This window comes from Alternaria burnsii (genome assembly GCF_013036055.1).
Source record: "Alternaria burnsii strain CBS107.38 chromosome Unknown 726, whole genome shotgun sequence".
In the NCBI taxonomy this organism is placed as follows: Eukaryota; Fungi; Ascomycota; class Dothideomycetes; order Pleosporales; family Pleosporaceae; genus Alternaria; species Alternaria burnsii.
The window spans coordinates 1-13,943 of record NW_024066126.1 but is presented as its reverse complement, the minus strand read 5'-3'; the positions used below and the strand labels follow the sequence as shown (position 1 = coordinate 13,943).

The 13,943-nt window shown below is 51.1% G+C and overlaps 6 protein-coding genes across 6 annotated transcripts; 4 read left to right on the top strand and 2 right to left on the bottom strand.

The window, feature by feature from the left end:
* Positions 1-26: 26 nt before the first annotated feature.
* Positions 27-660, top strand: GT037_010154 (mitochondrial import receptor subunit tom-20; the record flags this gene model as incomplete). The annotated part of the gene is made up of 3 exons (XM_038935201.1): positions 27-345; positions 402-502; positions 556-660. 3 exons carry the CDS (start codon positions 27-29, stop codon positions 658-660), a joined length of 525 nt encoding a protein of 174 aa, XP_038781997.1.
* A 423-nt stretch (positions 661-1,083) lies between these two features.
* On the bottom strand, positions 1,084-1,929 carry GT037_010153 (ras-domain-containing protein; the record flags this gene model as incomplete). Its single annotated transcript, XM_038935200.1, has 5 exons — positions 1,084-1,142; positions 1,195-1,597; positions 1,664-1,752; positions 1,812-1,837; positions 1,889-1,929. The coding sequence occupies 5 exons, from the start codon at positions 1,927-1,929 to the stop codon at positions 1,084-1,086; spliced, it is 618 nt and encodes a 205-aa protein (XP_038781996.1).
* Positions 1,930-2,223: 294 nt separating this feature from the next.
* On the top strand, positions 2,224-3,607 carry GT037_010152 (uncharacterized protein; the record flags this gene model as incomplete). The annotated part of the gene is made up of 3 exons (XM_038935199.1): positions 2,224-2,318; positions 2,410-3,342; positions 3,394-3,607. The coding sequence occupies 3 exons, from the start codon at positions 2,224-2,226 to the stop codon at positions 3,605-3,607; spliced, it is 1,242 nt and encodes a 413-aa protein (XP_038781995.1).
* A 1,226-nt stretch (positions 3,608-4,833) lies between these two features.
* On the top strand, positions 4,834-6,733 carry GT037_010151 (polyphosphoinositide phosphatase; the record flags this gene model as incomplete). The annotated part of the gene is made up of 4 exons (XM_038935198.1): positions 4,834-5,194; positions 5,300-5,420; positions 5,466-6,058; positions 6,120-6,733. 4 exons carry the CDS (start codon positions 4,834-4,836, stop codon positions 6,731-6,733), a joined length of 1,689 nt encoding a protein of 562 aa, XP_038781994.1.
* A 1,844-nt stretch (positions 6,734-8,577) lies between these two features.
* On the bottom strand, positions 8,578-9,767 carry GT037_010150 (uncharacterized protein; the record flags this gene model as incomplete). The annotated part of the gene is made up of 2 exons (XM_038935197.1): positions 8,578-8,902; positions 8,950-9,767. The coding sequence occupies 2 exons, from the start codon at positions 9,765-9,767 to the stop codon at positions 8,578-8,580; spliced, it is 1,143 nt and encodes a 380-aa protein (XP_038781993.1).
* A 453-nt stretch (positions 9,768-10,220) lies between these two features.
* GT037_010149 (arginase family protein) lies at positions 10,221-13,886 on the top strand (the record flags this gene model as incomplete). The annotated part of the gene is made up of 13 exons (XM_038935196.1): positions 10,221-10,457; positions 10,537-10,677; positions 11,837-12,148; positions 12,230-12,326; positions 12,596-12,660; positions 12,713-12,754; positions 12,807-12,875; positions 12,935-13,016; positions 13,063-13,086; positions 13,134-13,155; positions 13,208-13,476; positions 13,616-13,711; positions 13,783-13,886. 13 exons carry the CDS (start codon positions 10,221-10,223, stop codon positions 13,884-13,886), a joined length of 1,560 nt encoding a protein of 519 aa, XP_038781992.1.
* Between the last annotated feature and the right edge of the window lie 57 nt (positions 13,887-13,943).

The window sequence follows — 13,943 nt, the reverse complement described above, 5'->3', positions numbered from 1 at the left end:
TCACACCCGCAACTTGCACCACCACCATGTCCAACTCGTCATTAAAACCATCGACCATTGCGGCCATTAGCGCCGGCACCATCGTAACAGGTCTTCTCGCATATGCCGCCTACTTCGACTACAAGCGACGAAACGACCCCGGCTTCCGCAAGCAGCTCAAGAAGGAGTCGAAGCGAACAGAGCGGGCGGCCAAGGAGGAGGCCGAGGCACAGGGCGCCGAGCAGAAGAAGGCGATCCGGGAGGCGGTAGAGCGGGCAAACGAGGAGGGCTTCCCCAAGGACCCAGAGGAGGTGGAGGCGTACTTTATGCAGGAGGTTGCGCAGGGAGAAGGCATGGTACAGAAGGGTATGGCTTGACTTTGGTCCCGCTCGTGGGACGTGGTGCTAATAATTCTTTGGCAGGTGCGGATAACGTCGAGGCGGCGCTATGCTTCTACCGCGCATTGAAGGTCTACCCCAACCCGCGGGAATTGATCAACATCTACGACAAGACGGTGCCCAAGGTAAGAAGCCATTGCTTGCTGGCCTCGTCTGACGATCCACTAACACCTGGCAGCCCGTCCTCGACATCCTCGCCGAGATGATCGCAGTAGACACGTCAATCCCCGTCGGCGGCAGCAAGACGCCGTCTGAGGCTGGCTCGGCAGGCGACCTCGAGTAAAAAGACGATAGCACTTCGATGAATTCAGCACGCATTTTTGGACCCCACTCCATCTGATGACGACCCCCTGTAATATTCTTGTACATGTATCAGCATCAGCGCGGTCGGTCGATTCCACGGCCGGCGTTCCGGTTGAGCGTGATCCATCTGGCTGGGGCGGGCGTTGGCATAGATGTGGGCTTCCAATGCATACAATCCAAACAGCACTCGGCATCTCTCCATTGACGTCATGCAGTCGTACGCTTGGGTACGCACTGCTATACTACAGATTACGTGTTCGACGTTAAGATGCATGCAGCCCATGCCTGATTGCCTGAACGCCTTGCTGACAATGACTTCCTCAGACTTGCAAATCATCCCAAATAATTACAGTACGCCCTCGAGCGATTGAACCGAATTGACTGCCGGACAGCCATGTCTTATCTAACACGCGCACGACGAGTCTGCTGGTGGCTGCGATGGGTTGATGTTCACGTCGATCACTGGACCCGGAGTTAGCATGCTCTTCACCGCAATGTGTACAACTGAACCTACTCTGACTCTGCCCTTGTTGACCTTCGCCCTCCATACCCGGTAATGCTTGCGCGATTCTCTTGAACAGTGCCTTTACATTGTGTCCGACCTTGGCGCTCGTCTCGATAAACATCAAGTTGTTCTTCTTGGCTTCCTCTTCACCCTGAGCCGTAGTGACCTCGCGCTTATCGTTCAAGTCGGTCTTGTTGCCGACCAGCACAATGATAACGTCGTTGCCGCGCTCGCCTCTAACATCGTCGACCCACTTCCTTGTGTTCTCGAATGTCTTCTTGTTCGTGATGTCGTATACCACCACGGCCACACTAGAATCGCGGATGTACGAGGGGATCAGCGAGCGGAATCGCTCTTGGCCGGCCGTGTCCCAGAGCTGCAGGCGGACGGTTCGATCCTCCAGGTACATGGTCTGCGGACAACAGTCAGTTTGTTGGTCAGGAATGCGGTCACTGCAGTGGTTCCACAAAGAGCGTACCTTGCTCAGAAAGTCGATGCCGATTGTCGCTTGGTAGGTGTTGTCGAACGAGTCGTACATGAAGCGGGTGATGAGAGACGTCTTTCCCACTATGAGGTTATGTTAGCAAACATGTTCCAAAGTGCCATGTCCGCGACAGTATGCATACCACTTTGTTCGCCCAGGAATACGAGCCTGCAGCCGGTTAGTATACGAAGTTGGTCTCCGCCGCGGAGGACAGCTCACTTGAACTTCTTGAGCGGGTTTGAGTACCCCGACTGCGCCATTGTGGAGTAGGGCTGGAGGTTCTATAAAAAAGCAAAAGACTTGGAGAGGTGCTATCCCAGAGTATCAGAAGCAATCTTCTGACCGTATGTCTTGGTGGGGTGTGATGTTTGAATAGGAGTGTCGGTCGGATCTGGAGGCCTTGTACCCTGGGCGGCCAACACCGACTACCGAGAGGCTACAGGGGTCTGGGGTGGATCCAGCCCGTGCGGCGCTTCGTTGGTCGGAATTTTGGGTCGAACTTTTTGCGACAGCCAACAACCCCACAACTTCCAACACTGCGAGCGTAAGACACAATGGCAGACACCGAAGCAGCACCCGCGCAGTACAAGCAGCCGAGTCGTAAAGGCAAGAAGGCTTGGCGCAAGAACGTCGATGTCACGCAGATCCAGTCTGGCCTCGAGGATGTGCGCGACCAGATCATCCAAGGGCATGTTCCAGTCTCACTACGCATACAGCAACCTATACTAACGATTCTACAGTGGTGTCATCTCTGAAAAGACGGCCGATGAACTTTTCGCCGTCGATACCGTTGGATCTGCCGAAATTCAAAAAGAGGTTGCGAGACGACACAAGCCTCTCAAAGTCGACGAGATCCTCGCCAAGCGCTCTGCCGTCCCCGCCGTATCCACAAGAAAGCGATTATCGGAAATTGCCGACGATGGCAAGAGAAAGAAGGCAAAGGTATCAGGCAAGGAATACGACAGGCTGAGGGCGATTGCATACGGAGGCGAGCAGGTCAAGAAGGACGTGGTGCAAGGTGGCGACGCTGCCTACGACCCTTGGGCCGTAGAAGAGGTCAAGGAAGACCCTCGGTTCACGTACCTGGAGAAGAAGAAGCCCAAGGTCGAGCCCAAGACCCTTAAGCACGCACCCATCTCGCAGGCAAAGACCGGCAAAGCCATCCCTTCCGTCCGCAAACCCACCGGTGGGAAGTCGTACAACCCCCTGTTGGAAGACTGGCAGAACGAGCTTATGCGCGAATCCGACAAGGCTGTCGAGGCCGAGAAGAAGCGCCTGCAGGAGGCTCGTGAAGAGGCTGAGCTGATGGAGCGAGCAGCCGCTGAGACGGAATCCGACTCTGGTGAGGAGAGCGTCTGGGAAAGTGAGTGGGAAGGTTTCAGCGACAAAGAAGACAAGGAGGCAAAGAAGAAGAGACCAGAAAGGAAATCCCTGTCACAACGGAACAAGATCAAGAGGAGAAAGGAGGCTCAGCGAAAGGCGGCCCACGAAGCAAAGATGAAGGCTAAGGAGCAACAAGTGCAGGAGATCAAGAGGCTAGCCAAGAGCGTAGAAGAAAAGGAAAAGGCAAGAGAAGCTGTCCGACAAGCTCTTGAAAAGAAGAATGCCGAACTGGCGGAGGAGGATGACGGCGAAGAAGTGGAGCTGAGGAAGAAGCAATTTGGCAAGACACCGTAAGTATCCGTTGATGCTCCATAGATTGACCATCTACTGACCTGCCTCAGTCTACCGGAAGCCCCACTCGAAGTTGTTCTGCCAGACGAGCTCCGCGACTCCCTGCGTCTTCTCAAACCGGAGGGCAACCTGCTCAAGGATCGCTTCAGGACTTTCCTGCTTCAGGGCAAAGTTGAAGCGAGGAGACCAGTCGCATACGGAAAGCAGAAGAAGTATCATCTGTCCGAGAAATGGAGTTACAAGGACTGGAAGCTGCCCAATTAGAGTTTTACGGAACGATAGGAGAAGACCGATTTACGTACGAACGCGATTGTTTCGCGACCACTATGTTCACCTATCCTCAGAATTACTCTTGGGTGATCTATTTATGAGCCCCAACAGCAGCCATAATTCGATGCAGGCTTGCCATTCTCCTGTGATAAGTGCTAATTTTTACAGGCAGATGCTGAATTATCTTTGCATCGCTCTCGAACGACATTGGTGGTGTGTTGCTAGTGAACCCTATCGGGCTTAAACTTTCCTACCTTTAAAGATTGGGGATCTTAACTTTACCTCTGAAGAAGCCTACGGCCATGTTGTACCTGACTTCAACGAGGATGAGCCTATGATAACCAACAAGGATCGAGTTGCCTTGGTCCACGAGCTTGTCCTCGACAAAGACGAAGCGTCAACCTACAAGCTTCTGATTCAGAGCTTCCGTACCAGTGATAAGGCGAAACGCTGCAGTCGGTACATTGTAGTAGATACGTGCTTGTCGTACGAAAAGGCCAGCGTCAAGCATAATACAGGCTATCACTTCCAAGGACTCATGAAGCATATTACTGACGCCGGGACTGTGGAAAATTCCACCTCTATAGTCGGGATTCAACAAACGAGATGCATATATCAAGATCGCTAGGGAGATGTGTAAATGGGACGGTTTTTCCAAGGCGAACATTCCCGAGGGTGTGAATGAGAAGTGCCGTCATGGAGGCCTACCTGAAACGGCCGTTTCGTATGCTGAGCATGAAGATCGAAAGAAACAGTGAAGTAGAAGCACTTCTTCTGGAATACTACAAAGTGAAAAACATTGGCGGGACGGGACTATGATTCTGCACAAGATGAATCACCCGTAATAACTTGGCGCCCAGGGGTTCCCCGACCTGTCCTCCAGGATCAATGAGGCGGCTCACGGTACGAACTGGGTTATCGATTACCCTCTGATGCTTACGTCTGTGGAAACACAATGGGTTGTCTTCAGAGTGGACATTGGGCTTGGCATGGTATCACCCAATCTGTATGTTATACAAGGGCTGAGCAGGTACCGATTGTGGGGTACATCAGCGCACGGGCTTCTACGCGTCATCTCACGAGTGAGACAGCTTAGACATACTCGAGTCTACGCGACTCGTCAGTAGTAACGCGTTCGTGCTCTTCCTCGGCGCCCCTTTCATTCTCGACATGATCTCTCATTATTTGGTGCGGCTCATTCCTGGCAATCCAATCTAAGCATGCCCTCCTCCCGCCGCAGACAGCACGAGCCAGCATCCAACAGCACCGATGAGAGCTCGCCCAAGTTCACACCCTCGCCTCGCTCTTCACAATCCTCTGATGACCAACTGTCTATGATATACGAACCGAACTCTTTCGAACTTCGAACAATCACTCCCCACGATGAACCCGCACATAAAGAAGAGCTGGGAGAAGAAGACGAGGGTTTCCTGCCTAGTACACGACGCGCCTCCTTAGACTCTGTCCAGAGCTACGAGCTGTATACTCCAGACGAGGATCGAAGAGTGCTCAAAAAGCTTGATCGCAGGCTAGTCGCGTTTATGGCCTTGCTGTACATGTTAAGCTTCTTGGATCGGTCGAGTGAGTACTTTCTGCACCTGGAAGGCTCAGAGGCGTGATATGTACGTCAGATGTGCGCAAAGCAGATCTGGACGGTCTGGTGATGGACGCTGATGGAATTAATAGACATTGGGAATGCACGTATAGCCGGTCTTGCAGATGATTTGAAGCTCAGCTCTACCCAATATGAGTGGTTGCTGTGGGCGTTCTATATTACATACATCCTATTCGAGTGGATGACACTCATGTAAGTCTTTGCAAATAGAGAATCAAGCGCATCTAATGCTGTTAGGTACCGCGTCGTCCCGCCGCACATCTACATATCCCTGTGTATTCTGTCTTGGGGCATAGTTGCGTCGCTTCAGGCAGTCGTAACGTCCTTCAGCTTCCTCCTCGTTCTGCGAGCCCTCCTCGGCATCAGCGAAGCGGCCTTTGGGCCTGGCGTACCCTTCTACTTGTCCTTTTTCTTCCGCCGGTCTGAACTGGCTTTTCGAACTGGACTCTTCATTAGTGCTAGCCCTCTCTCAGCATCATTTGCTGGAGCACTAGCTTACCTTATTACCAAAATCGGTGAGCACGGCCCACTCAGTCCTTGGAGGCTGCTCTTTCTGCTTGAAGGCTTTCCGTCGGTGTTGATAGCGGTTTGGGCATGGGATTTTGTACCGGATGGCCCGGGATCGGCGAAGTGGTTAAGCCCACGACAGCGCGAGATTGCAGTGATGAGGCTGAGATCGGAAAAGGAACATCAAGATCAAGATGACGAGGAGAAGTATCAGGGTGGGCGAAGAGGACGTGTCAACTTCCACGAAGTGCTCCAAACCTTAAAGGATCCGAAGTCTTACCTGACAGCACTTATGTTCTTTTCTTGCAATGTTGCTTTCAGCTGTAAGTGTCCCTGCACCAAACGCATGTGAAACGTATATTGACTTTGTATACTCACGTTCAGCTATGCCTGTGTTCTTGCCGACGGTCATACGTGATATGGGTTGGGAGTCCATTACAGCGCAAGGACTTTCAGCTCCACCTTACCTCTTCGCATTCGTCGTTGTGCTTACAACTGCGTACTACTCCGATCGCATGCAGTCACGCTCGACATTCATCATGCTTCACTCCCTCCTCGCCACACTCGGTTACGGTACTATTGCAATGTCCGGGTACCTGCAGTCCGATAAGACTATGGTCCGCTATATCGCGCTTTACCCCGCCGCTGCGGGCTTCTTCAGTGCTATCACGATTATCATCACATGGACACTCAACAACCAGGAAAGTGATAGCAAGAAAGGTACTGGTATGGCTCTTCTAAACATCATCGGTCAAATGGGTCCGCTCGTTGGTACGAGCATCTTTCCCGATGAAGATGGTCCTTACTATGTCAAGGGCATGAGCATCTGTGCTGGCTTCATGCTATTCGTAGGCTTCCTAGCCGCAATATTGAGATGGGTGTTGGTGAGAGAGAATCGTAAGTTGAAAAATGGTCGTAGCGCAGAATATGCGGGTGTACCTTTGGATGAGGGTGGAAGCATGAGAAGAGAAAGAAAGAAATTCATGTTCATGTTGTAATTGCAATAGCCAATAAAACATATTTCAAGACCCTCCCTTCTGCGACGAAGCGACATCGCATGTACTTCGACTGGTTGCGTGTCTGGTGGTGATGGTCATCTCTATCAACCCTAAGAGGCCTGTGTCCAGTGCCCTGTCTGGGTTGTGCTACCTCCCGGCCTAGCTGTCGAAGCATGACTTGTTACAGATGGTGTCGATGTTGGACCAGTTATTATCGATCCCATGGCACCATTTTGCTGGAGCAATTGATCTTGCTCGAACGTCGGCAAGCTAGCTGCTTGTACTGCTCCTTGGGCAAATGTAGTTGAGTGGGTCTGTGTGGGAGGAGCCGATAATCGATGGGAAGAAGCAGTGTGGGCAGGTAGGTGCACGGACAACGGTACTGTCACTTGCGTCGAAACTGGTGCGGGGGATCCAACCGCTCCACTGCTACGATTAGGCGTGCGATGATTCTTGGAAGGGGAAGGAGAAGGTCGAGTTTGTCGGTCTCGGTTGCGGTGGCAGGAGAAGCACATAAGCACTCCAATGACCAAGCAAGGGATGAATACCGCCATGAAGACCATACCTGCTCTGTCCCTTGCGTTCATAGTGGAAATGGGCACGTGTACATTGGGCTTGAAACAGAGTGAGCTGGTGAAGAGAACATGGATCCTGGGCAGTGACAGTTGACTTTGTATTCACGAACGACAGTCATGTTGATCATGGCGTAGTTACGTTCGTTGAAGTGATTGTTCGTTAAAAACGTGTCGATGATTCAAACGGCTTTCGTGGGCTGTATACGCTATCAGCTGACAAGGCCTATCTGCTCCTGTTTACAATAGATTGATCCGTTCGATCGAGTGTAGTTCGTCCCGGTACCGTGAAATTCGCGCATAGCAAACTTTCGACATTGACCCCATATTTCCCCAACTAGGAGCCGATCCCCTCCTGGGTCTTCCTGCCCGCGCTATCACACTCCTTTACCGCCTCCCTCCAAATATTTCATAAGTAATGTTTAGTCCGGCATAGGCCGAATCAGGCGACTGCGGTCTAACCATCTCAAGTGTTATATCGAACCCATCATACGGCTCATCTCGTAATTGCTGTCGTCTCTGCTGTCTCATAGGAAACTTATGTGTGGTATTGTCTCTGTGAATTCGTGGAGTGTATTGAGGCTGACTGGAGACATATTTCTTCGGCGCATGTCTCCCGGAGCGGTTGTAGGATGATGGTTTGGAATGTGGAGAGAAATACGCTCGATTGAATGGCGGCGAGTTGAAATAAGGCAATTTCATCTCAGCCGTACGTGATGGAGTTGGCCTTTGACTGTTTCTTCCCCTTCGGAGATGGCAATTGCACCAAAGACATAGAGCAGTAGAGACAATGTTCAGAGGAGGGAATACGATTACAGGTGACTCCGGCAAGATCTCTTCCATCCATGGCTTACTGCCGGTTCTTCTATAGAGTTCACACAGCGACGATAGATATATCAATATGCGTTGAGAGAGAGATGAGAACAGCTTAAAGAAGTTGGTACTGAGTTGGAACAATTCCTGGGGTTGGAGGGTTTGCTAGTATTGTTTGGCGAATCAAGCGTTTGTTATGGCAGACAATCGTTGGTGTATTTGCGCATCCGGCTTTCCAAACTATGGAACAGTCAATTAAGCTTGTGAAATATTGAGTCGGAACAGAGCATCGGTGATACTGTTCAAAACTTTAAATATTTAGGAGGTATGTGCGTGGAATGAGAACTAAGTGAAAATTATGCAGGCTGATTGTATCTTACAAGTCTGGTTGAGGAAACTGAAACTCCATCCTATGGCCATCCGCTCAGACGGCACTTCCTCACGATGAGATTGTAAAACCTAGTGCAATGCCCTAAGCGTTTGCTCAACTGCAATACCCAATCCTCCGACTCCCAGCACAGTCCATAGCCACTTGTTACTTAGCTCATCAACGCTTGGCCAAAAAGCATTCTTGTCAGCCCTGAACTTCTCCAGCTCGCGGAACTTGTCGGGTTGAGAAGCAGAGTATCGACGCTCTTGATGTTTCTCTTTCTCGGCATCGCCGCCAAAGAAGCGAAGGAAGGCATAGTTTGCGGCGGGACCTAAGAGCTCGACAGGAGCGAGCATGTCGGAACCGTAGAGCATGACGATGAATGATATGTGTACGAGGGCGTCGCCGAGGTAGCTTTAAGAAATTAGTGTGTGATGTAGACTTAGAACACGGGTACATACTTGGGGTTGCGGACAATGCTCCATACTCCCTCGCGCATAATGCCCTTGTTGCCCTCTGCCTTGAACTGGTCCAGCTGGTAGTCGGCGAGTGTCTCCAAAGCCAGACCAGATGAAAACAATCCGACGGCAAACACCTGAACGAAGGGATGGTAACCTGTCATAACAGCACCTTCATGCCGGAACGGCGCGGTAAATGGAAGGCTAATGAGCATCTGGAAGAAAGCCTCAGGAACGAAAACCTTGAACAGAGCACTGTTCCAGAAGCCTTCCTCCTTCTTGACCTCGGCATATCGCGGATCATCCTCACCTCGCTGGAGGGAGCGGCGAACGATACGGTAGAAGAGACGTCCTCCCCATAGTGTGACACCGGTAAGAATAACACGCTCGTGCCATGATAGACGACTGAATGCCTGGGAAACTGTGTAGCCTTGAGCGAGACGGCGTCCAACAGCTGACCACCAAGCGTTCACAACCTGACCGCTCGGCCAAAGCCAGTCCTTGGCTTCAACGCGGTTTGTGTATCGTGCAGCCCCATATGCGATGAGAGCCAGACCAGAGTGTAGGGTGAGCGAAGGGACAAGCGTGTCCTTCAAGATGCCTACGTCGAAGAGTGAAGCATTGTGAACATGCGTCTTGGAGTGAGTTGTATCCACGTAAGCCGAAGATGTCGGCCCAGCTGAGCGGTTCGTGGCGGATCTCGAACCACCAGAGCTGGGCTGCAGGTATAAACCGTGAGGTTTCTCTTCAGCGACCTGGAAGCGAACGTCAGGAGGACGCGTTGGGTCGCTTGACGACGAGCTGAACCAGCCAGACGCCATAATTTCAGCAGTATCTATCGAACAAGAGGTAGGTGGTGTGAACTGAGGTCGCGCGAGCTGTCACAAGCTCACGGCTTTAATCTTCTGGTCGCTGAAGCTTTCCCCGCATTCTGGCGGATGCAGGCGCGTCTGGCTGCGTCCCATTCGTCCGGTTGCAGGTGGATACTCATACCTCAATTAAGTACCCCCGTTATGATCCAATGATGAGGTTGTGTTTAATCAGCCATCCGGACTTTGTTTGAAGACTGTCGCGGTTCGCATATTGAAAGTGGATTCGCGTGACGAAAGACGATGATGTCATCATGGCCCATGCTTCGACGCCAGTACCCCACATAGTGCCCAGGGCAGGTACACGCGAACGTACCCCTCATAGCTCACCGGTCATACTCGACACGAGAAGCATGTAGAGCTCATAAACAACCGTCACACGTTCAGGCGTTGTAAACCCCAGTCATGGCATCCAAAAAGCCTCATGCATTCAACCCACCCTCCGTACCTGAACCCGCCCCAACCTACAATCAAGTCTGCATTACTCCTGTAGTGTCATCATCCAAACTGATCACTCTTGCCGGTCAAACAGGCATGCGAAAAGATGGTCCCATTTCCTCTGATCTCAGAGAGCAAGCAAAGGGCGCCTATGATAGCATTCACAAGTGCTTAGCCGCTGCTGGTGCAACACCACGGGATATCGTACGCATTAGACTTTGCTTAAACTCCCCCGAGTTGTGATTGATTCCTATCGACTTGGCTAACTATGCTTCCTTTCCAGGTCATGGTCCGACACTACATTGTGAAGGAAACTGGTGACCCGAAGCAGGACGAAAAGGACGTTGTAGATCGTGGCTGGGGAGAGCTTTGGATGGAATACATGGACAAGGAGGCTGAAGGACATAGGCCACCTGATACGGTGGTTGGTGTTGCAAGTTTAGCGACGAAAGAGCTGTTGTATGAATGCGAAGTAACGGCGCTGATTAGTTAGTACTCAACAAGTAGCTCCGTATTTCTTCGTGAGCCGTGTGCCTTAGAAGTCTGGTTACTTGCTGATTCAGCGTATTGCTGGATGCGGCAGAGGAGTGCTGAGTCATTTGCGCTTACATCCAAGCTCAGCCTTGCGCACTACTATCACGGCAACCGTTACGTGCATGGCGCTACGAAAGATAGAGACCCTAAAGATAAATCTGCGAGTTGTCCATAGTTATAAAGGGGAAGCTACAGGCCCTAGAACAGCGATTGCAAATTACCATGGCGGACTACAAACAACCCACAACAGATATAGTAGCTTCCATCAAGCATTCCTACCACGCCTATCGGCATACTGGAGATATCGACCGCAAAGGCTCTTTCTTCTCTCCAGACTGCATGCAAATTTGCCGACCAACGCCTTCCTATGCGGCAACCAATCGTGATGAGATAGTGCAGTATCTGCGAGACGCACAACAGGGGAAGATACCAATAGACGCACCTGTTCCATCCTCAACTTGCATCTCGGATCGCTCTGATTGTTATGCAACGGGATCACGGGCGACAACGCCAGTAAAAGAGCGAGGCGTCTACACCATACGCCCTTTGCGGCCCTGCGAGTTCGGATTTGGCTCCGATGACATCACTGCGCCTGTTGGCTTGACTGTGGAACAGATGAAATCGAGAGCTATTCAGGAAGGATGGGTTGGAATGCGCGTCAATTTGTGGGACGAAGGAAGGGAAGGAGGTCTTTTGGTGAAGGTTCAATACTGGTGGCGCCTCAGAGAGATTGCGAATAATAAGCGATTGGCGGGCGGTCATTCAGGAACGGGCTGGGATCAATGTTTGCACGATATCATGTTCCTTGGTCCTAAGGACGGCACCGAAAACGAAGAAGAGCTGGAGTTGCTAGAATAGAATCCGCGGACAATGAAGAGTTCCGGAGTTGCGCATTGTGTGCAAATTCTAGAAGAGGTAGCAGACTAGCAGCCGTTGCAGGGCTTGGGAGGGGTATGATCGGCTAGACCTGCCACTTGGAGCTTGGAGCACCCGTACAGAATGCCATCAACGAATAATGAAGATAAGCATATCATATACTTGCATGAAAGGTTCCTACCTCCTTACTCACTGTACCTCCTCGTTCAAATACTCCTACATTCATAATGAGGCTCTTATCATTCTTGTGTCTACTGTCGTCTATTCAGCTCTTCACAAGCGCTCGAGACATTACCTTTCCACCAGTCTCTGGATACTCGTCGCAACAAATCATTCCTCAGCAGAATCTTGGATTAGATATCACTCATGCGAAGTTCGCAGGTCTGATGACATATGCCAATCTGCCTTATGTACACTGTTTGGCCCCGGAACAGCAGGATGTGGTGCCATTTGACATTGCAATCCTAGGCGCACCATTCGACACAGTGGGTCAAGCTTGTCCTGTGGATGACACTCGGAGTGTCACTGTTGGACGTATCACTTTGGAGAAGGCTAATACCCGGTAGGGTGTCACCGCACGACCTGGAGCGCGCTTCGGCCCGAGTGGAATTCGACAGGGCTCGAGCCGGATATCACCAGCCAGTGCTTGGTCCATATATACAGGTACGTTGCAGTGCTGTGGGGGTGTGCGTGTAGGGACTTGGACCTGGTTCCGCAAGCACGGACTTCACTTGATTGTGCGAGGCGGTGATACTGGTAACGGCGCTTGTCACACCACGTTACCTTGACGTGTCGTGTTCGTAAAGCTCGCGCGCCAAATCACCTGCTGTGCTATGACCAGCACGTCGATATTCTTGAATTTCCACTTGCCATCGCAAAGCTTCGCTCGCCATTATGAGATAAGACACGAATGCATTACTAAAGCTTCCCAGGTGAGAACGTGCTTGAGGATTGGGCAAAAATCGTTGACTGCGGTGATGCGCCATTGACATTCTTGGTGAGGTGATTCCAGCAATACAGAGAAGAACGAGAGCTAACCAGTTTGGAAGGACAACACTGCAGCCTTAAAGCAGCTTGACAAAGCACATGAAGTTGGTAACCCCAAGTTGTGATCGACTCAGGCATCTAACTGCCATTCTCAAGATCGTGTCCGCAAGACCCACCAATTCGAGCGAGCACACAACACCAAAGATTGTGACGTTAGGTGGTGATGTAAGTATCTGCGCGAATTGCATGTGAGACATACACTGACTTCATACACTTGTTATTAGCATACCACAACGCTATCTGCACTGCGATCGACTCACAACCATTGGGGCCCGGTTAGCGTCATCCACTTCGACAGCCATTTGGGTAAGTTAGTAATACTACAGCCTGAACTTTGCTGATTACTCGGAAGACACGTGGGACCCTGAAGTACTCGGTGAGCAAAGTGATCCCGATGCATGACTAGCTACTAATATACCGCAGGTGGAGGCATCTCCCATTACGCGTAAGTCTGCATGTCGAAATCGACTCCATAACTTGCTGAAACTTCAAATCAGAGGTGTGAATCACGGAACATTCCTGCATATCGCGCATGAGGAAGGTTTGATTCGAAACACTAGTATTCACGCGGGCATTCGAGCTCCCATGGGACGGCCAAAGGGTGATCTGCGAAATGATATCCGATGCGGGTTCGAGATTGTCAAGGCCAGAGAAATCGATCGATTCGGTGTAGCAGGTGTCATTGCTAGGCTGAAGTCTCGGGTTGCTGGAACAAAGGTCTACATCAGTGTCGATATCGATGTGCTTGATCCTGCATTCGCACCTGGTAAGTCACTGTTGGGAACATACCTCTGTGCGACAGAACTGTCACCGTGCCACAAACGGTCGCCTTCAACGCAGCAGCGATATTGCGAAGTAATCACTCTCGAAGGTTAGGTAACGGTGTAACTAACATAGAATGATAGCTACAGGAACAGCCGAAGTCGGTGGCTGGACTACGCGAGAGCTCTTGTCCATATTGGATGGTCTCGAGGGACTGGATGTTATCGGAGCAGATGTCGGTAAGTATCCTTCGGTTTGGAGCAAGTCCACTGTGAGATTGGTGAATGCTGACATAATAAACCCTACACAGTTGAAGTGGCTCCCATCTACGACAACCCGGGTGAAACCACCGTTCTGGCTGCTGCAGAAGTTGTGCACTCTCTTATCGCACTAATGGTAAAGTCCCCTTCTTAGCAAAGACAACACGGTACGATGCTAGCGATTGCACTGTGGATGTCGATTGGCAATACA